The sequence below is a fragment of the Cydia strobilella genome, chromosome 27 (assembly GCF_947568885.1).
Source record: "Cydia strobilella chromosome 27, ilCydStro3.1, whole genome shotgun sequence".
Classification (NCBI taxonomy): domain Eukaryota; kingdom Metazoa; phylum Arthropoda; class Insecta; order Lepidoptera; family Tortricidae; genus Cydia; species Cydia strobilella.
In genome coordinates, this window is record NC_086067.1 from 751,301 (window position 1) to 778,715 (window position 27,415).

The 27,415-nt window shown below is 38.0% G+C and overlaps 1 protein-coding gene and 1 long non-coding RNA gene across 2 annotated transcripts in view; one reads left to right on the plus strand and one right to left on the minus strand.

Annotated features, from left to right (window-relative positions):
• Positions 1–27,415, minus strand: part of LOC134753671 (uncharacterized) — a 256,262-nt gene that overhangs the window by 20,311 nt on the left and 208,536 nt on the right. The gene's annotated exons all lie outside the window — the stretch shown is intronic.
• On the plus strand, positions 3,136–14,566 carry LOC134753637 (uncharacterized). Its single transcript, XM_063689573.1, has 4 exons — positions 3,136–3,364; positions 8,127–8,259; positions 9,371–13,111; positions 13,620–14,566. The coding sequence occupies exons 2-4, from the start codon at positions 8,161–8,163 to the stop codon at positions 14,421–14,423; spliced, it is 4,644 nt and encodes a 1,547-aa protein (XP_063545643.1). The 5' UTR covers positions 3,136–3,364; positions 8,127–8,160; the 3' UTR covers positions 14,424–14,566.

The following is a 27,415-nucleotide window of genomic DNA, read 5'->3' on the forward strand; positions in this document are numbered from 1 at the left end:
ACTGGCACAAAAACAAAATACTACCTCCTCTTTATCAATCGATTTTGCCCGAAAATCCCAAAACGATTTAAACGCCTGGCAACCCTGAAAAAAAACAAACGTGAGAGAGCGCGCTAAAGTTCAGAGTTCCTTGTTTTTTGTATATGCTTAAGCTTTTTTGGAGTTGGAAGGTGGATAGAGGTGCACCGGTGACCTAGCCTCGGGCCAGTCGATGCCCCAGTGCCCTAGTTAGGGCCGCGCCCTTGTCCGCGCAGCCGCGCGGCTCAATGGAGCCCGAGCAACGGGGGTGGAATGGGGTAAAATTTTCCCTGGAACTCGGGAGAATTTGACAGGGGTAGGACTTGACAAAAAATACGAAAATAAAAAACTAATTTAATATAAAATAGCATGCTGTGATTGCCCATAGTATGAAAATTGGATCTTCTGTTGGTGATCCTAATAAACAAACTATTTAATTAGGCACGTATGTCTGTATTTAATAAATGTACTTTTTTTGTTAAAAATAACGAGAAATAACATTTCAAAAACGCGATCCCGGCACGCACATGCGTCTTACTCACGATTACGCTCAGTGAGAGAAGAACCTGAGTGCGTAGACAATTGATGCCAATCGTTAAACGGTCCGTAGCGAACGAAACGCAACTGTCGCTGTCGCACTAATAATGAAGAGTGATAGAGAGAGATAACTACGCTACACCACGAAGCGTGAACGATTGGCATCTTGTCTACGCACCCTGAACTCACAGCACCTTAAATCTATTATCGATAAACTACTATTCATTGTTATGGATTTTCACAACTAGTTCGTGCTTTCCAATTTTATTAGTAGAACCATGAATACCCAATTATTAAATAAATATGTCCCTTGTGACTTGTGACACATTAGTACCTAAATGACTCATGCTAATTACATATAAGTGGGACACCTCCTACTTCACAGAAATATTATAGTGCACTGCCTTATGGGAATATAGTTCAGATCCAGAAACCGCTACCAAATTTTAGTATGTTGTTGGGCATGGTACTGAGTCTCCAAAACTGCTGGGAGACAGCGGCGCCGGCCATCTACTTCAGCGGAATGACGTCATCAAAATGACTCCCGCCTCGTTGCGAATATTGCATTTTGCACGCAAACTATGCATTGCACATACACGTGTGGGGTATCAAACGAAAGCCAATAAAATATTATATATTTCATTAATACACTATGTACCAAAATATACAATAGTTTAAGAAAAATTTAAAAATAAATAAAAATGATGAAAAAAAAATTTCGATTATTTGGGTTTTTCAACCAAATCAAAAGTCGGACGTTAAAGCAATGTACTACAAAATTAAAGATGATGTATCAACATAATCCAAATAAAACCAAAAATTTGAAAATTATGCATCAAAATGTAGGTATTTGCTAGAAAAAATGCATAAAGTTAAAAAAGTCGAAATTTGTCATTTTCAGGATAATTCGCATAAGCTTCTAGTATGTTATTAGCAATATAAAAAGGATCATAAAACTGCTGGGAGACAATCTCTATAGTGCCTGGGTAACAAATAATGGCGTCATACATGTGACCGCTGCTGAAATTTGCAAAATCTAAATTATAACTATACCATGAGTATACATATACGTGTGCTATATCGAACGAAAGGTTATTAAATATATTATGATTCGTTAATACATTATTTATAAAAACAATGTATACTTTAGGAACAAAGAAAAACCACTTTTTTTGAGAAAAATTCGTGTATATATATTTTATAGCCAAACTAAAAAGCTATAACAATGTTGCGTCTAATATAAAAGAAACCAGTTATTCAACTATACGTCACAGCTTAAATTTTTACGTTCTGATAAAAACTGTGGAAGTTGTACAAAAAACACTAAAGCGCGCCAACAATTCTACCTTAATGCGCTCATATTATCGCGAGTCTACCTACCCGTTTTTTCTAACTGTATTAATTAGAGAGTGACGGGTAGTCCATCTCGTGTGTATATGTTTTTTTTAATGACAGGGTCGAGTGGAGAAAACGAGGAACACCAAACACCACCAAACACAACACCAAAGTAGGCTAATAAAAAAAAATGTACAAACAGCAACACTTAACTGTCCATCGGTGAACCTTATGCCTTTTGTAATAAGGTTTACGAACTGTCAGTTAACAGTGTGGGCGATGGTACCATAGTAAAATTTGATGTAACTTAGCAGAGTATCAAGAAAGAGTAGCTAGAATTGAAAAAATAATTCTGTATTTACTTGTTTGCGAAGATATCGTAACGAAGGACACATTGAATATGGGATTGATCGTTAATAACGTGAATATTATCAGCAAATGAAATGGGAGGTGAGTAGTTAATGATTTTATTGTTAAAGTACAACTTTCTTGGTTGCTTTTGGAGTAATAGTATTTAAGATCTGCATATCGTACTCGTATCGTATCGTATTAATGATACATTTTCGAGGGAGCCAAAGGATGTCTACGACGACCGATCGTGCAATTTCAACTAGAATACCAGTCCAGCTTGTTAGGGGCCATCTATTGCCGCGGCCTCTCCAGCTCATGGTCGCCCCTTAGGAACCTTTCTGCCCCAGTGGTCTTGGGTTCTATTCTACGAGCAACGTACAGTCAGGGTCACGTGTTAAAAACATAATTTTAAGTTGCCATTAGATCAATTTCAGCTCCTAGCCCGCTTAGCTAATTATGCAACTAATATGTCAAAGTTTAAATACCTAAATGAAGAGTTGTTTTTCTCAATGTATTAGTTTGTTTTATCATATTTTGATTCATCACAGCATCGCATTAGCAGATTATGATAAGTTATTACAATGAACGTTGTAATTATGATGACTTGTGCAAATAATTTGGTCGTGACGTCAATAACGATTTCACAACCATAGCCAGTTGCTGTGACGTCTCATTTTCTAATAATATAATCGAAAGTATGTATGTTAACAATATATACGTATACTTTTATCAATTTATAGTAGTTCGTTGTATATCGGTGTATATCGTTGTTCAATTAAGTAACTTATTTTCAGAAATACCTAAAAATACAAAAGTTAACATTTATTATAAATATTTTTTTGACTTTTGTGCAGGGGAACTGGAAAATTTACGCTAGCAACATTATTTGCTTTTGTTGTCCCGAAAGAAAAATGGCTGACTAGCTGAACGTCAAAACTTCGATGAGTAGCGCTACGATAAAGATGAGCAAATTTACTATAAAATTTGCCAAATAAACGAAAATTTAGTGATAGTGAAGTATTGTGGTGCCATAAAACAAGTGTTTTGTGCTAATAAATAGTTGATTGTTGTGTTAAAAAGGGTTCGAAACTGCAAGTATTGACGACAATAACGTCAATGCACCGTGAGTAATATTTTACAGAATTTCTCATAATCTTCTTACTTTTTGCGATATAATTATATAGTCCTAAAAACTTGAATAACTGTAGCGTTGTAATCTAGTATTTTCAATGCTCTACTACGTACTGTGTTCACGTAATATCGTTTTCTAAACGTAATTTATATTACTAGTTTCTCATCATAAATAATGTCTAAACCTTATAAAAACATCTATTTTATGTCTAAAGATCGTGATTTAACGATGTTAAGGTGAAACAAAGACAATTAGAAGCCTTTTTCGTTGTCTTTTGCTCGTTTTTGCGCGATCAGGCAGACGTACTCGTCAGTAGCTGTAAATAGATTATATTCGTCACGCGATTCACGTCCTTACGATCGTCACACGCGTCTGAAATTGGTCTGGCACGATATTATCAGCACGATTTGGAGGTTAAATAGTGTTGTGAAGATGGGAGATTAGCAGTGATGTCATTGTAGTTGTGTTGATCAGTTGTGTAGTGAATATATTTCAAAATATGGAAATTATTGAAATTGAATCATTGGTGTGGATCATGTATTGCTCTGAGTAAGTTGTCAGAAAACAGTGTTGACTCTATGGATGGTATAGAAAGGATCGCAATCTCTTATGGCAGAATTGTTGTAAAAGTGACCGCGTTAAGCTTTAAATAATAGTTCCTAATCTCTCCGGTGGCGCTAGTTAGGCTCTGGGACATGAGTATAACATGAACCATATAAGGCAACAAATAACCCGACCAAATTACGTAGGTTGTTTTCTGGTAGTATTTCGGTGTATGGTGGCGCCGCCTAATTACTGTTTTTTGATGGACACTTTTCATACATAGAGATTTGGCTCCTTTATACAGTCTCCATGGTTGACTCCCTATTTATTTATTTTTTTTAATTTATTTATTAATTTAACTCCCTATAACAAAATTTAATAAAGCAAAAACTTTCTAACAGCATTTGTCTGACTTTGGTTAGGTACTTTTCATAATAAACATTGTTTTTGCCACTAACACTATAACAAAATAAAGTAAGGTAATTGCGCTAGTTTCCGTCCATGCTCTAGTTTTTGTCCACTTGACGGATGACTCGTATTAGCGAATAATATACTTGATTATTAATTTGCTACTTGCGAAATATAATTTTTATGTTATTTATTATTTATTTTTTTATTTAAGCCTTTATTTTTCCTTAAATAGTTTTACATGATAAAAAATCTTTCTAATATTATTGTTTTCCATTTTTACTATTTTAAGGACCCCTGTTGGGTATAGGCCTCCTCCATATCTTTCCACCTTTCTCGGTCTTTTGCCTTGATTAGCCAATTTTCTCCGGCTGTGGCTATAATATCCTTGGACCACCTTGTTATGGGTTTTCCCGCCTTCCTTTTGCCATGGGGTCCTGGCCACTTTGTGACTTTGTTGGTCCATCTGTCATCTGTCAATCTTCCTTTTTTATGTACAGATAGATATATTGTTTAGATATTGAGGATTGCAATAAGTCCAAATTTGTACAGCAATGTATCTTTATATTCAAATATCGTCAAGTGCTCAAGTGCTGAAATGACCCTACCCGGTCCCCTTAATCCTTTATATTGTATTTAAAGGGCATTTATATTATTTATTGTATTTATAGGGCATTCTTAGAAATTAAATTTTCAAAAATGACTAACCTACAACATCATCTTTTTGTATTTTGTTGTTATGCAGAATTTTTAGGACTTTAAAGAGGCAATGAGGCTTGTATTGTGTATTTTTTTAAATCTGGACCATTAAGGCCCACTTGCACCATTCCACAAACCAGTTAAACCTGGAGTTACCATGGTTACCAGTACAATTTGACACTGGGTAAACGGTTTCACCGCTTTACCCCGTGTTAGTGGGATGGTGCAAGCAGGGCTCGGAACCGGTATATTTTAAAAACCCCGAAATAGCCCAATATTTTGAATTTTTTATGCTCATTACGTAGGACTGAATCATGTATTTAGGTAACAATTTTGCATTATTAAAACGTCCCATTAAAAATGAAATTATAAACAAAAGAACGTAATAATACCGGTATTTTTGTATGGAGCAAATACCGGTTTCCGACCCCTGGGTGCAAGTGGGCCTAAAAGGTTAAATTTGTTATAAAAACACATTAAACTCTTGTTTTAAACACATATTTAATTATACGAATGGGTCTGGGTTCGCTGCGGCACTTTGCTTAACTCGTAATTAACCATACTTTGTAAGAGGTCTTTAGACCCCCTACCGCAGTGAACATGTTAATAAAAAATTAAAATGTGCCTTAAAGAACCCGTTGAATTTTAACCATGTCTTTTTGTCATTCCTAATCATATGTAGATGTAGCGACTAAATTTTCTATAAAGTTTTCTGGATTCAGCCATGTTTCAGGGATAAAGCAATTTTTTAGGGTTCCATACCCAAAGGGTAAAAACGGGACCCTATTACTGAGACTCCGCTGTCTGTCTGTCTGTCCGTCTGTCAGCAGGCTGTATCTCATCATGTACCGTGATAGCACCGGAAAGGAACACCGTGTCTGAATAAAGAAATGATAATAATAATAATAAAATGCTTTATTGTGCACACTACATGAAAAAAAAAGAGATACAGACATTGAGAAAAGATATAAATTGGTAGGTAACAACAGGCGGACTTATCGCTAAACAGCGATCTCTTCCAGCCAACCTTCAGATAGAGAGATGGCGAACGAAACGGTAGTTAATGATTTATTTATTTATTAATTATTTATTTATTATACCGTGATAGCTAGACAGTTGAAATTTTCACAGATGATGTATTTCTGTTGCTGCTATAACAACAGATACTAAAAAGTACGGAACCCTAGGTGGGCGATTCTGACTCGCACTTGTCCGGTTTTTTTGCGTTCCTTTAAATTTGTCCATGAGTATATAAATTCAGCTCACCCTGTATAGAACACCTTTCCTTATTGCCATTTGAGTTTGTCAACACAGCTTACACAGCTATAAATAAAAGTGCGTCACGCACTTCCGTCCTGCTGCGGAAATGTGAAACGTATGTTTCCCTCTGCAAGGTCTCTGGTAGAGACGAGTGTTTAATACAGACCAAAGAGGATATAATAAGATACCTCGGTACTGTCATAGTAAATTTTGTAACCACAGTAAATTCACTGCCATCTATCCACATACTTGAAAACTAAAAATGAAGATTTATAAAAATACGTTAAAATGTATTTAAATATGGATAAATGATTTTTTTTATTTGCATTTTTTATTTTTATATGATTTTGACCCATGTTCTTCAACGGATATGCGTAAAAATTATAAATAACGAACGAAACGGTCAACGCCCTCTATACGAGAGTATGCCAAAACTAGTGGCGCCATCTGATCGAGAATCAAATTTTAGCGATTTTCTAGGCACGTTTTTTCCTTAGACTGTATCCATCTATTACGGAGTTATATCTATCTTTGATACAGACAGTGGTAAAAGGTGAGATAAAAAATGCTCAGTACTTGCAAAGAGAATATATAGGATAGAGGGGTACTGTCATAGTTAATTTTGTAGTTACAGTCAATTTACTGCCATCTATCGACATTCGACACATGATTAAAACTAAAAATAAAAATATTAAAAATATTATGTGGATAAATGATTTGTTTATTTTTATATGATTTTGACTAATGTTATTTTACTGATATGTGTTAAAATTGTTAAATAACAAACGAAACCATCTAGCCGAGAATAGGCCAAAGGTTGATATTGGTGGTAGCGCTATCTGTGCGAGAATCAAATTTTCTTGATTTCATAGGCACGTTTTTTCCTTAGACATAGTTCTCTATAATATTAGTAGGGAATTATATTGCGTTATTTTTCTTGAAAATTTAAATTTAATTTAATTTAATTTATTAAATAAAGATAACAATGATCTTAATTTTTGTTAGTATATTCTTAAAAAAAATGTTAGTACTTAAATTTAAATTAGATTTAACATTTTACATTTAAAACATCCCTTAAATCTTTTTTCACGCGACGGCCTGGAAAGGTCCAGAATTGGAATGAAAACCGGCCAAGTGCGAGTCGGACTCGCGCACCGAGGGTTCCGTACTTTTTAGTATTTGTTGTTATAGCGGCAACAGAAATACATCATCTCATCTGTGAAAATTACAACTGTCTAGCTATCACAGTTCATGAGATACAGCCTAGTGACAGACAGAGAGACGGACAGACGGACGGACAGACGGACAGCGGAGTATTAGTAATAGGGTCCCGTTTTTATCCTTTGGGTACGGAACCCTAAAAAGGAAGAGAAGATGGCCATTGGCACGCTGGTCTGACGACATAATTAAAATAGCGGGGGCCAACTGGATATGGGAGGCCCAAGAGTCCCAAGACCGAAAAAAATGGAAGAATCTGGAAGAGGCCTATACCTCTTAAGAGGGTTCTGGAGTAATTTTCCAATATAGACAAATGAGGTTTAAATTTTAGATTAAGTTTTATTACCCAGAAATAAAAGGCTTTTTATTTTTATTTTTTATTAGGGTTCCGTATCCGAAGGGTAAAAACGGGACCCTATTACTAAGCCTCCGCTGTCCGTCTGTCTGTCACCAGGCCGTATCTCATGAACCGTGATAGCTAGACAGCTGAAATTTTCACAGATGATGTATTTTTGTTGCCGCTATAACAACAAATACTAAAATGTACGGAACCCTCGGTGCGCGAGTCCGACTCGCACTTGGCCGGTTATTTTATATTTTATAAATGTGGTTGTTATAATTGTAGATGTGAGCGTCGCACGAGTGCGGGCCGCGGCGGCATGTGGGCTCCCGCCGCGGCCGGCGCGGGCGCCGCGCTCGCCGCGCTGCTGGCGCTACTGGCTCTGCGCGCCTGCCGACACACCAAGCGGCACAAGCAGGTATGGTTAGTTCATTAGTTTTGCTAGGCATTTTCCACAACTCGACATCCAATGTGCCTATTTTGCGTGAAACGAGGTAGCGCTACTCTAACCACACCAGCTCCTCCACGAAGCCTAGCAAAGTCTTCAGGTTGCTAGTTGCCTCCTTTAGTGTGCATGGATTCCCTAGGTATTTGCTCCTATATACTTCTACCTGTTTACAGTCTAGGAGAATATGTTTTGTTGTTTATTCTTCTTCCATGCACCCATATTATGTAGGTGTTTGTTTAGTGTGTTATGTCCTGTTATTAATCCTACTATTTTACGTAGTTGGCTTCTTGGTGTTTTCAGTAGGGGTATGTAACTACTTATGGCGTTATTCATATACTCCTCCTCATCGTTTTCGATGACGGCGACCCCGAATAAAAGTTATGGACGTTGTCTAGCGTGAGCCCTAATGTGGCTGGCCGGCTGGCCAAGGCGAACTTGCTCTTAAATACTCTATTGCACGCTTGACAATGAAGTTGGCCAGCTGCGTTGAACGTGTACACGTAGGAGGGCTTATAAGTCTCTTTCCGTAACTGGCGTTTCATGTCTAAGCTTGTGAGGCGGCTGTCTTCAAACATTGTGCCACCGTTATGGATGATAGAACGCCAAGATGACCTTCTTTCAGCAAGCTCCTCCCAAAGCTCAGGGTTTATGGCGCAAGCCCTCGGATGTCGTTTGAGCATGGCCTTGTAGCGCAGGTTATAGGCTTGTATGGCGTTATTCATAACGCGTTACTGGCCTGAATTACCTATGAATCGTTTGTCTTTATCTGTCATTTTGACTTATGGATTTGTAAGAAAGGGATAAAACATAATATAATTGAATCAGGCCCGTAAAGTTTTATGAATAAGGTTGTTAGTATACAACATACAATTTCATAGACAAGGATATGATAGCTAAGCTACCCCGGCTGCGGCAAATTCAATACTATTAATAAATGCTCTTTTGGTATCTAAATACAGGTTAGCTGCGCACATGCGCGTAACAGTTCGCATATATTTAATGTAATGAATTTTAGTTGCATTATGTCCGAATTTGTCTACTTTCCCCACCATGTTGTTAACCGTTAATCTCTCTATTCCAGGTGCACGTAGTCTGCGGAGCGTCCCGCCCGCCTCGCGCCGCCCCCTCCCACACGCACCCGCACCTCTACCCCACGCCCCCTCCCCCGGCTCCCCACCCTCCCCCGCACCCTCCCCCCGCGCGCCGCACCGAGGCCCGCCTGCTCCACGCGCCGGCCGACGACGACAAAGCTCCCCCTCCACAAATCATCATAGTCCCCAACATCTCCCAGGACCAAACCCCCGGTCCCTCCGAGCCCTACAAGGCCCCCAAGATACCCCTTCCTGAACAGTGGCTCATAAAAAAACCTTTCGACTACAAATATTCGAACATCCCCCGACCCCTAGTCCAGATCAAGTCGGATTTGGGAAGCGAGTTGACGCAAGAATCTCGAGCGAAAAAATATAGCGCGACGCGCTCGCCTTCGCTTGAAAAAGACGAGAAAAGCCCGTTCTTAACGAGGGGACCCGAGGAAGTCTTCGGATTTGACGCGGAAGTTGTTAAAAAAGTTAACGAATCTGAGGTCGAGATAGACGAAGATATGGATAAGCCTGTCACTCCTAAAGAGGAGAGGAGCGATATGTCACCGAGTAATTTACGCCGCTTTAGGTCCGTCAGCACGAGGCTGAATATATGCAGTGTCAACGAGACCCCTCATCTAGAAGGACAGCAGGAGAGACTAGAAATGCAGAACTCTCCCAGAGTTCTGGACTGCTCGGCGAAAGATAAGTCAAAATTCGACTTTTCTCCCAAACTTTTAGCTGACAGTATGAGCTCTCCTAGATTCTTCACGCCTCCCGAAGCTGTCTCACCTATGTTCTTCGCCGAACCTTCGCCTAAATCTGTATATTACGACACCGTGAGGTCTCCTAAATTCTTCCCCGAAACCCCTAAAGAGGCCGAAGTTCCACAGTCACCTAGGACTCTTGGGGATCATTTGAATAGAAATGCTCCGGAGAAACCTAGCTCACCTAGAGTGTTAAGCGCGAGACCTAGTCCTAAAATCCATAGCTGTAACAAGGAGAATTATTTCACATTCGACACAGCTTTGCCCGAAGAGGGTGCTGCTAGAATGTCTCCAAGACCTAGAAGATATGGCGGTAGAAACTCTTTAGAAAAGGAAAGATATACTCCTCCGGCGGACAAAGAAGCTAAGCGATATCGCAGACACAACAGTTGCGATACAAACTACAAAAATATAGAACTCAATATATCAAAATGCGAGGAAACTGAAGAGGTTAATAAAGACGTAGTAGATTGCTGTGCCAAAATTGAAACATTAGAAATAGAAACGAAAGAAGAGCGAAACGAATTAACCCCTAATCCGAACACCGCGCAAGCCAGACGACAGAGACTCAAATCGATATCTCTAGACTCTGACAACGCTAAAATTATCGAACAGAATCTTGGCCTGCCTATAGCTAAGCAGATGAAGGACCAAATGAATGAAGCTTATAAGAATGATGTGAGCGCTTCATGTGAAAGCATGGAAAGGCATCTCAAAACACCGCCATCAGATCAACCTGTGTTTAAATTTGAGGAAGAACCAGTAAAGGATAAAACCTCAGAAGAGGACGAACCGAAGAGTCCAGACTTAAAGAAGAAGACTTTACGCCAAAGTTCAGATACACAGTCCTTTTTAGATATGCCCAGATTTTCGCCAAAGGAATTCGAAATTACAGTCACTACCGAAGAAGGTTCGACATCGTCAGCAGAAACTCAAACAAAACGAAAAGGAAAGAACTTAAGAAATCTAACAATCGATCTGACGAAACGGGATAGCGATTTAGAAAAAGAGCTATTGGAATTCGAAAAGTTATACACTAACGCTGAAGAAAAGAAGGTGAAAACGCCTACTCTGAAAGTGAAAGCGACTTCTTTAGATTCCTCTGAATCTGTAAACTTGTCGCTGCCACAGAAGAAAACTTTGGACGTCCCGCAGAATTCTATATCAGTACCTAACACGCCAAAACGCCAGTTGATAAGGATATTAGCTCAGAAGAACATAAAACATGAGTCAGGGTCTAAAAGCGCGGAGCAACGCCGGCTTTACATGAAAGGCCAAGACAGCGGCATCTTTTTGCGTGAACACCATGCAAATCTGATGCTTTACCAGCCTGGCCCATCGCGAAGAACTATGGGCTCTTTTGACGAGAACATGTCAGACTTTGCTGAAAACCCGCCAGAAATCAACGTGTCTGGACCGAGCTATCACCAGGAATCTGGACAAACTTTAGGCTCAAATCTTCTCAACTATAAGCAAAATCTAAGCGTGTCTAGCACTAATTTAAAAACATTGCCCGAAGGCGTCACTTCTGACGATTTCGAACCAAGTGAGGAGGATGAAAAATTAGCCAAGAAACTTCATCGACGGAACTCTAACCAGAGTTTGATGCTAAGTACGCACAGCTTGCAGAGTTCAAACTGTTCTTTAAATAGCTCCGGAGCTTCGTGCCATAACTTAACGACTGTTAGAACAAGCATGTCTAACTTCAGCTTGAATTCAGATAGCAGAAAGAAACTGTCATTAGATCGAAGAGATTCAAATACTTCAATAAATGCCGAACATCTAACACCAACTACTAGAGTCATCTGCTCGTCAAATACGAATGTGTCTGGAGAATCCAAAAACTGCTTATTACAACGAAGGGGCTCCAACAATAGTCTAACTTTAAATATATTGCCAAATAACACTCTGAGCAGACATTCTAGCAACAGTTCTTTAAATAAAGACGCAAAACCGGGCCAAAAGAAAGGGCTCCTTGAACGTAGAAGCTCAAATACTTCGCTAACTTTAAACATTAACAACTCAAACCCACAGTTATCTGTAAACCGGAGCCTTAGTATATCTAACTATAATCTCAACGGCTCCACATGCAATTTAAGTCGGTATAACAGTAACCAAAGCATTGATAACCCTCCAGAGAAAAAGGGAATTTTAGAAAGAAGAAGTTCAAATACGTCTCTCACTTTAAACATCCAGCAGCCACAGGAACCAAGAGACATAGAAATTGATGAGCATCTTATAGATAGTAATCTAAAGGAGCTGCCCCATAGAGATAAACATAGAAAATCTCTAAGCACGGAAAACTTAATACCAATGTCTTATAAAACTCGCATGCGACGAACTGGTGAAAACAAATGTGTTGGATTCGGTTCTCATGACAATCTATGGTCAAACTCTTACAACACTGATGAATGCCCTCAAAATTTAACATATGTCTGTGGAGACCAAGAAAACGAGATTATATACGCTTTCGGAAGACAGGAGGATCCAAATTTCCAGCAAGGATTCGTTAGAAACATCACAACTAAGCCTTTAAGTCCACAAAGTACGTCTGAAGACTTTAGACTTTATTTGGCAAATATGCAGCATCTTCAAAACGCTTCGAGCGTATTAACCAGACAACAATTAAGAGATTTAAATGACGTATTTCAGAACGGATATTCGAAAGTTAAATGCCATAGTGCGACGGAAGGGCAGCATTGCTGTTCTAATAAAGTTGATTTGACAAAGGAAAACCCTCAGATGTTGATACCTGACGTATCGCATCCCTGTTCGGAATATCAGAAAACTTTGCTAAGGAATTTACATCAGGAGTTTTGGGACATGCCAACAAACTTTCAGGAGAAGCCCATAGTTTCTGGGTCTCATCCGAAGAATAGATATAAGACTATTTTGCCGAATGAACATTCGAGGTTCATACTGAAATCTGATGCGGCGATGGCAAGCGAGGGATACATTAATGCCAATTTTATTAAGGTAAGATAATTTATATGTAGCTACACTTAATTGTGTTAAAAGGCACTTGTATTAAAATGTAGACACGCACACACATTACGTGAAATTGTCAGGCTAATTTCAATTTCGAATTGATATCTTCATACCTACTATTTCTACCTCTTGTGTCTCATGTGTGATTCATTCGCCCCTCTAATTTTATTGTGAAAACTGGGTCACGTAGTATGAATATGTTACCTTAGATGGACTCTTAAGGATTTGACGCACTGGATGCGGTCAGCGGTCAGGTCAAACCCGCATTATGTATGAACAACATTGACAGCAACCTTTCAAGTTGAGGTTTGACCTGACTGCTGCCCGCAGAACGCATCCAGTGTGGCAAATCCTTTAACCCTTTTGTTTTTGTTACTTTGCTTTTGGATTGCATCAACATTTTCATAAATGTAGGTATTGGGGACTTCAGAGTACAAAAATAATATTTGAGACCGTAACTAATTAACTATGTACTTACCGATTTTCTTATTTCCAGGGGCATGAATACACCAAGAACTGCTACATCGCCACCCAAGGCCCTCTCCAGAACACGGTCTACGATTTCTGGATGATGGTGCATCAGAACTGCTCCGAAACTACCTCCCAAACTACCTCCCAAGGCATCCAGAAAGTGGTCATGCTCACAAACTTTATAGAAAACAATCGACAGAAGTGTGAAAAATACTTCCCGTTAGAAATAAATGAAGAATTGGTATTCGAATGTCCAGATTCAGAAGTGGGATCGAGCTTCAAAATCAGAAATACCGGTCTTATCAAAAAGCCTGGTTATACTATTCGGAACTTAAATGTGTGTTGTGATAATGAATCAGTGACGGTGTACCATTATTGGTTCCACAATTGGGCGGACCATAAGTGCCCTAAAGATGTGAACGCGCTTTTAAATTTAAGTTTAGACGTTTTGAAAGAAACTACGTACAATTTTGATGACAGTGATTTGTGTCAGTGTGCGAGTCCGAAAAAGGATTCTAAGTTTGTGTTTCCACCTTCGGATGACTCTGTCGATGTAAGTGTAAGTGTATCGACTCCTGTAGACTTTAGTAAAGAAAATATGTCACCGGCGACCATAGTCCACTGTTCAGCAGGCATTGGTCGTACAGGGTGTCTTATAGCTATCCTTAACGGTATGAAACAGCTAAGTATAGAACAGAAGGTAGATGTGCTGGGTATAGTTTGCAATATGAGGTTGAATCGAGGTGGTATGGTGCAGAATTCTGAACAATATGAGCTCATACATAAAGTACTATGCGTTTTTGAACAGACATGCTTACCAAGCTTATAGCTGGAGATTTTATAATTAAATAAATGTTAACAACGATTTGATGTTCTTTCATGATTTGTCTTTAGACTTTTTCATAATGATAAGAGATCATAATGAACTAAGAGTTGTTGTGAAATGAATTGGGGCGTTTTCTATGAAATGGGACCTTATTGTCGATGGCGCTTACGCCGCACAGCGTCGCGCGGCATTGTATTTATATCGGAGCATCGTTAATAATGGCGTAAGCGCCATCGACAATAAGGTCCCTTTTTATAGAAAATACCACATTGCTGTTACACGCGAATATATATAAACGGACGAACCGCTCAAAAACATGTCTTTTTTTAGAGTTTGTCTACAAAAAGTAAATGTCCTGTTTTTGATTAGCTAAATAGGCAAAACGATGTTCAAAACGCAAAGTATCCTTTAATATTTAGTACTTTAAAAAAAACAGAGGTCACTTTTTTAAAAAGCTTATAATTTCACAGTAAACTAAATCTTATTACTGATGCGTTAAGGTCGAATTTATAAAGAGTTGTTAGAAGTTTACAGCCGTTTTGGAGAGAGACTTCTCAGAGCATACTTTTTGTCATAAAAATATTCGTTCCAAACTTATTAGTCCAGTCAATGAAGCTGTTGGAATTTTAAAGCAAGTTTTAATTTTATCGCGCGAGATGGAAAGTACACTGCCAAAAAATATTTTACTTAATAAATTTGACTTTAAAGTATTTTTTAAATAAAAATATATACTTAACTGTATTGATTGCTCGCTATAACTAACTAAATGCCGTTTAATGTTTCTTACATAAAATCTTTTAAAACTATGATGATATAAAATAAAATATACCCGAAATGAAATGTTTTGGAGATCTGGAGATTATTTTTAAACCCCACACCTTTATTGGCTGGACTTATTTGAGAAACTCACGGGAAATTGTCCTTATTTATATTAAATAAGATACATTTTCCTTAAACTTAAATCATCAGTTAATGCTTTCAATCATCAGTTACACATTCACATTCGAGAATTTCTGTTTTGCCCTATGGTTGACTGGTAGAAAATGCCTTAAGGCATTTCCGGCACTTGTACTTATTAGGGTTCCGTACCCAAAGGGTAAAAACGGGATCCTATTACTAAGACTTCTCTGTCTGTCTGTCTGTCACCATCCTGTATCTCATGAATCGTGATAGTATCTCATAAATTTTCACCGATGATGTATTTCTGTTGCCGCTATAACAACAAATACTAAAAACCGAATATAACACATATTTAAATGGGACTCCTATACAACAAACGTGATTTTTTGCCGTTTTTTTGCGTAATGGTACGGAACCCTTCGTGCGCGTGAGGTGTGCGTAGTAATATAAGATATAGATATAAGTTGTTGATGTACGTTGAGTTAGTTACATTATAGACGCTCACGAACAAGCACGTGGCGACCGTGACAGGACTGTGGTAAGTATGGGACTCGGAGAAGTGAAACACACGTGCTTGTTCGTGAGCGTCTATAATGTAACTAACTCAACGTACATCGACAACTTATATCTATATCTTGTATTACTATGCACACCTCACGCGAGTCCGACTCTCACTTGGGTTTTTTTATTGTGCAAAAAAGTTTAAACAACAAATAATAAATAAATTATCAGTATGTGTCGTTAAAATACAATAAAGGATAATAAATAGCTGATTTTTATTGTCAATGTCTATATTGGCAATGCCTACATGAGTACGGCAAATACAATGATTTGCCATATAAAGTTGCTCTGGTAGTGTTGGCAGGAAAGGAACTTGTATATATTGAGTCTAGATTTTAAGAACTTGACTCGTTTTTACGCGACTGCACTTAAAAAACTTAGTACGTAGCAGTAAAGAAAATAAGCCATTTTGTATGTTGTACAGTTGCACCTAACCTACGAATTTTATATGAAGACAATGCATTTCGATTTTTTTTTGTAAAAAAATAGTGCTGTGAAAAGGATGAGTCTCTACAAAAGACTCGGGGTCCGAACAACTGACAGGCTGATATCTTTAGACTGGTAATTAGTGGGCCCCTTTTGGACGCCAATGACGGATATATCGGCACCGCAGGTCCGACACCAAAGACGGATTAATGCGTCACAAACCACAGAGCAACATAGACCTACGTGCATGTGCATAAAGTTCAATTTCAGTTTTGACACTTCGGTGACGTGGCGTCCGAGTGACAGCTTTTGTGTTTGACGCGGCGTCGAAAAGGTTAAAGAGTCTGAAAAACTGGCCAAGTGCGAGTCGGACTCGCGCACGAAGGGTTCCGTACCATTACGCAAAAAACGGCAAAAAAACCACGTTTGTTGTATATTTTATTCTGTTTTTAGTATTTGTTGTTATAGCGGCAACAGAAATACATCATCTGTGAAAATTTCAACTGTCTAGCTATCACGGTTCATGAGATACAGCCTGGTGACAGACGGACGGGCAGACAGCGAAATTTTAGTAATAGGGTCCCGTTTTTACCCATTGGGTACGGAACCATAAAAACCGAGTCTAGTTTGAAAGCAGGAGACTCAAAGGACTAGTCTCTACCAACACTAGTTTAGATTAATGGCGATTCCAAATGTCCAAGGTGATCATGTCTTCTTCAGAAGGGTAATGAATCCATTAATTATTACGGATTAATTGTTTGTTTTTACAATAAAGAATAAAGGAAAAAGTGGAAAAAATCACTGTCGGGCGAGACTAAGTACTCGTAGGTTTTTATAGCAAGTTTTTAATATACATGGTAATGTGAAACATTAATGAAAAAACCAGCCAAGTGCGAGTCAGACTCGCACACGAAGGGTTCCGTACCATTACGCAAAAAACGGCAAAAAAATCACGTTTGTTGTATCGGAGCTCCACTTAAATATTTATTTTATTCTGTTTTTAGTATTTGTTGTTATAGCGGCAACAGAAATACATTATCTGTGAAAATTTCAACTGTCTAGCTGTCACGGTTCGTGAGATACAGCCTTGTGACAGACAGACAGACAGACAGCGAAGTCTTAGTAATAGGGTCCCGTTTTCACCCTTTGGATACGGAACCCTAAAAAGTAATACTAAGAGATGTACAGTCAGAATAATTCAATTCAATTTATTTATTTAAAAACACAATGGCCCGTAATAAAATAATAAGTACAAATGGTGGACTTAATGCCTCAAGGCATTCTCTACCAGTCAGCCACTGGGCCAAAAAGAGACGTTTGTGAAGGTTTTAGCATAGAGTAACTTATACTAGAGCGGTACTGTCATAGTAAATTTTGTAACACCAGTAAATTCACTGCCATCTGTCGACACACTTTAAAACTAAAAATGAAGATTTATAAAAATACGATAGAATGTATTTAAATATAGATAAATGTTTTTTTTTATTTGCATTAATTATTTTTATGATTTTGACCCATGTTCTTTCACTGATATGCGTTAAAATTGTTAAATAACAAACGAAACCGTCAACGCCATCTATACGACTGTAGGCCAAAACTAGTAGCGCCCTCTGAACGAGAATCAAATTTTCTTGATTTTCGAGGCACGTTTTTTCCTTACACTGTATCCATCTATTACGGAGTTATATCTATCTTTGGTTTTAGTGAATAACCTCCATTGACGCAATCGATAGTAAACCTAACATCCTCGAGTTGGACGTAGTTGGGTAAACAAGTGCTCACTGTTTGCTTCCACTTTATGATTTTATGACGACGTATTTACTGGACAATTTGTTCAAGAGTCACAGTGAAAAAATGCAGTACAATGCAAATGTGGTATTTTCTATAAAAAGGGACCTTATTGTCGATGGCGCTTACGCCATTATAAACGATGCTCCGGTATAAATACAATGCCGCGCGACGCTGTGCGGCGTAAGCGCCATCGACAATAAGGTCCCTTTTCATAGAAAATGCCCCAAATAGTACAGTTGCCATCAGATCACATTTCCGTGCATCAAGATATATCAAGCGGCCGAGGTGCTCACAGATATCTGAACACGCCTCTGTTGCCTCTGAGTGCTATCCGATGGCGACTGTACAGTCAAGGGCATAAATATATATACATTCCCAAAGTTTCAAAAATATGTGTACGCTCTTAAACCTTAGACAATAAAGTCGTGTTCACATATTTTTGAGCCATTTGTCTGGATCGATCTTCTTGCCTTCGACTGTACAATGTTTGAAAGTTGATACCTTCGAAAAAATTATAAGTTTATTTGTGTATTGATTTTAATTTTTAAACTATTTTTTTTTCTTATCAAAATGAATTGTATGAGCAGAGCATTTTTCATAATGAATTTAAGTGATATAAAATTGCACAGATGTTTTTTATCTAAATTGCCATCTTATAAGAAAATTTAACACATTATATGACTTTTTTATTTATATTTTTACGAAAAAAAAACTCATTTGTAATTATAAGATTTTTTTTCGAATAGAAACATATTTGTGAATAATACACAAAATCTGTTTGACTAATTCTTATGCTCAGGAGAACGTGATGATGAAGTCACAAATGTCACAATCTTATATCTACCTCTCATACCTCTGTCTATCAACTTATACCTCTCGCGTCGATTGATGGTCCCTAGTTCCTTCAAAAGTCTCTTTCGGCTAGGCTTCATTTAAAATATGTATGTATGTATTGTATGATTTGTATGTACCAATTAACTCAAATGATTTTTTCGCCCAAACCCTAAGCTGTTAAACAAAAGGCATTGTTAAGACATATTCGGAGGTAGCAAAAAGCTATTACATAAACTGGAGCCCTATGTGTAGCACGCTAAAATTGCCTTTTAAACGGGCCTGATGAGGTAGCCACCGCGGCACACAAACTAAACAATGCCTTTTGTTTAACGGCGTAGGGTGTGGGCGAAAAAATCATTTGAGATAATTCATACTATATGTATGTATAAACTCTTTATTGTACAAAACACAAATTTATGACACTGGATCACAGGATAGGGAGTACAAAGGCGAACTTATAATTAAAGAAAAATATTTTTACCGTTTTTTAATACTTAAATGTAAAGATTTCTAAAGTAAATGTCCTAAACTTTCAAAAAATGTCTACAAACATTTATGTTACAGCTACTCCATTTGAAAAATGGGGCATTTTCTATGAAAAGGGACCTTATTGTCGATGGCGCTTACGCCGCACAGCGGCGTGCGGCATTGTATTTATATCGGAGCATTGTTTATAATAGCGTAAGCGCCATCGACAATAAGGTCCCTTTTTATAGGAAATACCACAAATATCTGTGCCCCTAGTGTAAATTTCATTCGATAGCGTGACGAGACGTACGCATTTGCGTTAAGTGTCATTTTGTATGAGATTTTGAGTTTCCAAAACGTCCCGCTTGGCGCGCTGTTCAAAATACCATACAAAAATAGACATAATGATAACGCTCGCCACGCTATCGAATGAAATGTATACTACCGCTCAAAAGTATTTAGGCACTCGCAATTTTCACCATACAATTGTATACAAAAATTATTTTCAAAATCGTACTGTTCGATCGCAGGCAAATGACTCTCTTACATGTTGGATTGAAATTTTATTTAGGTAAATATATTGAGCCTCTAATTGTTGCCAAAGCATCCTTTAAAATTTCGAGTTTATGCAACGATTTAAAAAACCCTTATGTATTAGTTCATACAAAATAAAACGATTTTGTACTGGAAAACGATTTATGGATTTTTTTACGCTTGCCATGTGGTAAATAGGCAACGAACATGAATATTCTGCACATCATTTTGAAGCTCGATATGTCTGTTAAATTAAAAATGTAAACTCCACAAAAATCTGTTACCCGACTGTGACTTGGCGGTATAATTCTGAAAGTCGATTTTGTATACAATTGTATGGAAAAAATCACGAGTGCCTAAATGGGGCATTTTCTATGAAAAGGGACCTTATTGTCGATGGCGCTTACGCCGCACAGCGTCGCGCGGCATTGTATTTATATCGGAGCATCGTTTATAATGGCGTAAGCGCCATCGGCAATAAGGTCCCTTTTCACAGAAAATACCACAGTTATGAGCTGTAGTGTATATTATGTATTCTGGTTAAAGTACTGTTCTAAAACGTTGACTAGTTAACTGCGCCCTCGTCCCACTCCATGGATCTTGACTGAGCTGTTTATTTGCCTCCACTTTAGCGTTACGCGAATTCCAAGGACCTGACACTAACTGTATGTACACGTACATACATGTACCTAATTGTAAACACTTGTCAGTAACTCAGTACTCACTGAAAGAATATGCGTATGGACTGGTACCTAGAGTAAGTAATTGAGTAGACGGGGTAATGGTCCACGAAGATTATAAGATAAGGTAGTCTTACGTTATAAATCTGCCATTTCGGACACGGTCATTAATATCTTAAATGGTCCTATGGACATCTTACTTGGGTGTTTACGTAATACTTGAACAGACCCGAATCGATATAGTGATATAAACAGATGGGCATTATTCGAACAATTTTTTATTGGAATAATCATTCGAATTAACAATAATAATAACCCACACGGGACCCGACGTGGATCTGCTCGCCTCGGTGAACTGGTTACGATTCGGGGACCTCTTCGGAGAAACCGAGGGTATTGCCTGTGCAATTGCGGACGAAGTTATGATGACGAACAGCGATCCGAAATATATCCTGAAGGCCGGTACGGTCGACATTTGTCGGGCATGCCGCCGTCCCGGAGAGTCACTCAGGCATATCATCTCCGGTTGTTCTCATCTTGCTAACGGCGAGTACTTGCACAGACATAATCTCGTAGCCAGGATTATTCACCAGCAGCTTGCTCTTCTATACGGCCTTGTGGACCGCGAAGTACCGTACTACAAGTACTTACCTGCGCCAGTTCTCGAGAATGGTCGTGCCACGCCCTATTGGGATCGATTTATCATCACTGACAGGACTATTGTAGCCAATAAGCCTGACATTGTGATAATAGATCGATCGCAGTGCCGGGCCGTGCTCGTTGACATCACTATCCAACCATGATGAGAATCTCGTGTGGGATGCTGATTCGACGATCATTGTCCCGATAGTCGTTTCAGCGAACGGTCTCATAGCGAAGAGTCTCGACCAACACCTTGAGAGACTCGCTAGGTGGCTGGATCAAGGGTCAGATGGAGAAGGCGGTGATCTTGGACACGGCGCGGATAGTCCGCCGGTTCCTCTCCCTGAGGCCCTGACCACCGGCGGCGGCACCCTAGGTTAGGTTTTTTATAATGTTTTTTTTTTGTATTGTTTTTGTACGTGGTCTTGTATTTTATTAAGTATTCTTATTCGTCATTCGAATACATTTTGCCCATCTCTGGATATAAAGATTACGAAGTAAGTACTGAGTTACTGCATGACAAGTGTTTACAATTAGGTAGGTATATGTATGTACAGTTAGTGTTACTAAGTACTGTTTAGTCATTAACGGATAGTTTTAATGTTTGTGTATGTAAACATTTTATTTGAGTGTACTGCTTTAATAAGTTTATTAATTACATGTATGTGACATTTAGCGTTTGAATTGTCATTGTTTTCTGTACTTAAATGTCTGAAAAACCTTGGTTAAATTTGAAAATCTTATTTTTAGATTTTTTATCTATTTATTTATTTCTACGTCTTTATAAATGAATTTTGTCTATGACCGGAGTGAGCTTACCTATTTATTTCTCTACCTAGTCGGCTCATAAGTTCTGTCACTGGCCTTTAAAATTTAAATTTGGAACTCCTAAAACAAAAACCGTTCTGCATTTGAATTTCGAATCTTTATTAAATATTTGAGTAGTATAATTTTGCAATTTTCTGTTTTCTTCAACATGGAGTGGACGCTTAAAGATAGCCGTACCGCAATAATTGCACTATATCGTTGTGGTCACTCGCCGACTAAAATTTTTAAGCTACTTGAAAATTTAAAATTCTCTCTAAGATTTGTGTATCGTACCATAGAAAGATACAGTGAGGTCTCTAGTTTAAATGACAAGAAAAGAAGCGGTCGTCCGCGTACAGCTAGGACTCCAGCGGTTGTACAAGCAATTAGGGCACGCATTGCCAGAAATCCCGCTAGGAAACAAAAAGTTATGGCCCTCCAGATGGGTTTGAGCAAAAACACGGTGAAAAGAGTGCTTAATCAAGACCTGAGACTTCGTGCTTATAAACGAAAAACTGGCCATCTTCTCAATGGTCGGCTTAAAGCTTTAAGGCTTAAAAGATCTAAAGCTTTATTGAAGAATTACGCTAAAAATAAGCACCGTTGTATACTGTTTTCGGACGAGAAAATTTTTGACATAGAAGAAAACTGTAATAAACAAAATGATAGAGTGTACGCTCGCAATAGTAAAGAAGCGTCTAATAGCATTCCCCGTATTCAAAGAGATCATCACCCTTTATCTGTGATGGTTTGGCTGGGAGTTTCTTATGCGGGCGTCACTAGTATGCATTTTTGTGAGAAAGGAGTAAAAACTAGTGCCAAAGTGTACCAAGACACGGTGTTGACTAATATTGTGAAACCACTATCCCATACGATGTTTCTAAACCAGCATTGGGTTTTCCAGCAGGACTCTGCTCCAGCCCATAAGGCAAAGTCTACACAAGCCTGGCTCGCCTCTAATAAAATCGACTTTATACGGCATGAAGATTGGCCCTCCTCTAGCCCAGATCTTAATCCTTTAGACTATAAAATATGGCAGTATTTAGAGGAAAAGGTGTGCTCAAAACCTAATGCAAATCTAGACTCGCTGAAAAAATCTCTTGCTACGGCAGTGGCCAATATCGACATGAAAGTGGTGCGTGAATCCATTGACGACTGGCCACGAAGACTTCAAGCCTGTGTAGATAATTATGGCGGTCATTTTGAATAAATGTTATACATTTAGATTCTCTAGTTTATAAGCTTTAAAACGCTGTACAAATTATACGGAATAAACTTAAACTTTTGATTTTATTTGATACTATGTATATGACAGAACTTATGAGCCGACTAGGTATAATATACTTCAAAGCAATCTTACCATATATATATATATCCATTACCACCCAATCTTACCATATACATATAATCTTACCATATATACTTATTACTTAGATGCTTTTTTTTACTTTTAAGAAGACGAAAATGAGTTCAAACGCTAAAATGGCTCAAATTGTGTTTTTAATCAACTTGAAAAAGATAGGCGAGTCAAAATTATTTTCGTTGTCTTGCTTATTGTCCCCAAAAATGTGACGGAGTGGAGCTTTTTGTATGAAATTTTGTTTTTAGTTTTTCTCATGTAATATATAATCTACAGCCAGAAAGAGATGCAATAGCACTCAACTTTTTTTATTTAGTCGATATAAGACAAAAACAAAAACAAGCGTGACAGAATGGTCAGAAACAAGACAACGAAAATAATTTTGACCCAGGTAGGTACACGAAATTGAATGTAGTTAACGAAAACTTTAGAGTCTACCAAGCTAACTTATATTTTAAAAGTGCTGCCATTGCCATACACGTTAAATTAAAATGAAAATATGACGTACTACAGTTCCACACTTTGTCACTTCAAAATCGTTGCAGAGATTGCTAAGATGGACTTTAAAGGCCTGAGTACACCGGATGCGTGCGCGTTGTAATGTACAGATCCCTATGAGAGACGTCACACTGCTTGCGTTACGTGTGCGTGCACGGCTCCAACATTGAAGCGTACGTGCGCGTTGTAATGTACAGATCCTTATGAGAGACGGCACACTGCTTGCGTTACGTGTGCGTGCACGGCTCCAACATTTTAGCGCACGCGCACTTGCAGGTCTGCGCACACGCAGCCTGTGTGCTCTGGCCTTAAATAAGTACTTTGCCGGTTTTGTATAAAAAATAAAGTAACCGGATTTGACTTGAAAACCGGTCTTATTTAAATTATAAACTGAAATAATTGTGTTATTATTACTATACAGAAGTCGCAATCGCAATCTGTACCACGCGACCAAAATATCGTAAGCGCCGTAAATTCACGCTCCGTTTCTATGGTTTGTTGTCGAAACAACAACAAATCGCCGCTATACTTACTCAACCTCGTATCTGCACCACTCATTTGAGACAAAAACACCCGTATTCCGAATGAAAGAAAAGCGACATTTTCATCAAATGATTGTTGCAGATATGAGGTTGAGTAGGTATAGCGACGAAATGGCGCAAAATACTGGTTCTCTGTCTGTCTATACGTTAGTAATAATAGTTCAATGACTGAAATAGATGTCATATGGGGCATTTTCTATGAAAAGGGACCTTATTGTCGATGGCGCTTACGCTATTATAAACGTTGCTCCGATATAAATACAATTCCGCGCGACGCTGCGGCGTAAGCGCCATCGACAATAAGGTCCCTTTTTATAGAAAATACAACATATAAAGAAAAACTGACCAAGCTCTCCAGTGGCGAAAGCTTGGTCACCTTTTCTTTAGTACTAGACGACCCGCCCCGGCTAGAAGCTTCGCACGGGTAGTTCAATTAATTTACACAAAATTATACATATAAACCTTCCTCTTGAATCACTCTATTTAAAAAAATCGCATTAAAATCCGTTGCGTAGTTTTAAAGATCTAAGCATACATAGGGACAGACATACAGACAGCGGAAAGCGACTGTTTTATACTATGAAGTGATATAACATCTATTTCAGTTTATAATTTATACAGGTACTTAAAAAATATTTTATAAAATAATTTCATTTGTTCCCAGAGCGGTCTTATTAAAGTTTTGCTGTGTTTTTACCGGTACCCTCATCATGAGTTTTACCGGCCTTAAACGCTAGCGACTGTGTCAACTCAAACGCAGTGCGTCTCGTTTGCACCAATGTCAGTACGAGGAAGATGCATTGTAAGTTAGTTTAAGCATGTCAGTGTCAAACTCGTGGTAAGGATACTGGTTAGCATACTTGTAACTACAAAAAATATTTAGGGTAATGTAACTAATGTATTTAAAATAAAATAAATGTCAAACGTTTTTTATTGTAGACATATTTTTATCGTAAACTAGTGGAATATTGTAAATACTATTTAATATTATACAAATATTTATAAATAATTTTATGTAATATTAAATTATAGCTTATTTAGTCGTAATGTTTTTTTGCACAATTTTAGGTTTTTACAGCAATTTTGTATATTTTAGTTGTTAATAAATAATTGTGTGTTTAAGTAGAAATAAATATTTATTTGTCTATAAAATATTAGTGTTATTCAATCAAAATTTTTTGTGGTTATTTATTACTTACCATGAATTGATGATAAAGATTGATAAAAACTATCATATGGGGCATTTTTTTTCTCTGAAAAGGGACCTTATTGTCGATGGCGCTTACGCCGCACAGCTTCGCGCGGCATTGTATTTATTTCGGAGCATCGTTTATAATGGCGTAAGCGCCATCGACAATAAGGTCCCTTTTTATAGAAAATACCACAAATTTCATCTAAATCGGATCAGCGGTTTCAGCGTGAAGAGGAACAGTCAGAATTAATAATTAGAGGATGTTGATGTCAACTTTAGCCAGTCTTCAGCGAGACCACGGGGACAACGCCGTCCTCGAAACGTCGGAGGTAAATTTAAAAATTATTTTACGCGATTGAGTCCCGTTGTTGTGAATAATAATTGAGTTAGAATTACTTTCGCATTTATAATAGGTAAAGCAAGGACTTGCAGTCTGGAACGAAAGACAACAGCCTTCCAAGTTTTCGACCCAGAGGGTAATCTAGGCCTTATTGGGATTAGTCCGGTTTACTCACGATGTTTTCCTTCACCGAAAAGCGACTGGTAAATATCAAATGATATTTCGTAGGTACATAAGTTTCGAAAAACTCATTGGTACGAGCCGGGGTTTGATCCCGCGACCTCCAGATTGCAAGCCGCACGCTTTTACCGGCGTTTACCGTTCGTATTACCTAAGTGAGTACATTATTTTGGTATCTAATCTAGATGGCTTTGAAAGCAATTTTGCAATTATTGATACCTATATAATTATTTCATTACTTTACACGTGGCGGAAATATAATTTTTTTATTTCCAAGGCAAGGGCCTGACACTCTTTGAGAGAGAGATAGTCTTATTGCGATTCCTATAAGAGGAAAGAGAAAATAGTGCCATGCTTTGTCCCCTTATCACCGACCGGGTTTTTTTTCATGGTCGGGTTATGGCAGCATAGGCAGGAGGCGATGGCGAAATACCGAAATTTATAAGTGAAAGAGAAAAAGGATGCTGCCATACATTAACCTGTCAATACATGAATATGTGTTTCTCTTACCCCTGGTCGCTCGGTTTCATGTCTATAACTACTATACTTTGTCTATGTGAGAAGTTATTACACTTATTGTAGTCGGGTCATAGGTACAGTCTGGCAAAAAGGAGTAGAAATTTAAAAGTGGCAACACTGTAGTGTCGTCCCTTTCAAATCAATCTAAAGGGCTCTCCACACACGTACGCAAATCGCGGCGCGAAGCCGTGAACGCGAGTGTGGAGTCTAGTTCGCTAATTAGCGAAATCGACTCCAAAATCTCGGGTTCGAAAATATAATCCTGAGCGTAGCGAGTGTAACACACGAGAAGTAAACTACATTAGTAAACTTTTCACTTCACTATAAAGACAAGCGCAACATGAAAAAAAATAGCTCATAAAAAATAAGTCTTTATTTGTAGATACCGCATTATAGTATTGGAGCGTCGTAAATATCTAATAGCGTAAGCACCAATCGCCATTAAGGTACCTTTACCAGTGGAACGTCATATTTTACTATAAGAGCGTGTGCTGATATATATAAGTTTCGTAATGTGTATCTGTATTGTTGACTGAGATAAAACGCGTCAGTTTGTATGTCTCTTCCGCGCGGACGATCGTCTAAGGAATTTGTTACGTAAACTCACAAGTTATATTATTACACGATTAATTAGTTGTGGTATTATAAATGTACATTTTTTAAAAGTTTAATTAACAACAGTTTATTTTATAGAGAATTAAAAGCGAACAATTTAGAAAAA

Coding starts and splice junctions, on each gene's coding strand:
- LOC134753637 (XM_063689573.1), top strand. CDS start 8,161: ATGTGGGCTCCCGCCGCGGCCGGCGCGGGCGCCGCGCTCGCCGCGCTG. Junction 8,260..9,370: donor ACACCAAGCGGCACAAGCAG/GTATGGTTAGTT, acceptor TCTCTATTCCAG/GTGCACGTAGTCTGCGGAGC. Junction 13,112..13,619: donor TTAATGCCAATTTTATTAAG/GTAAGATAATTT, acceptor TCTTATTTCCAG/GGGCATGAATACACCAAGAA.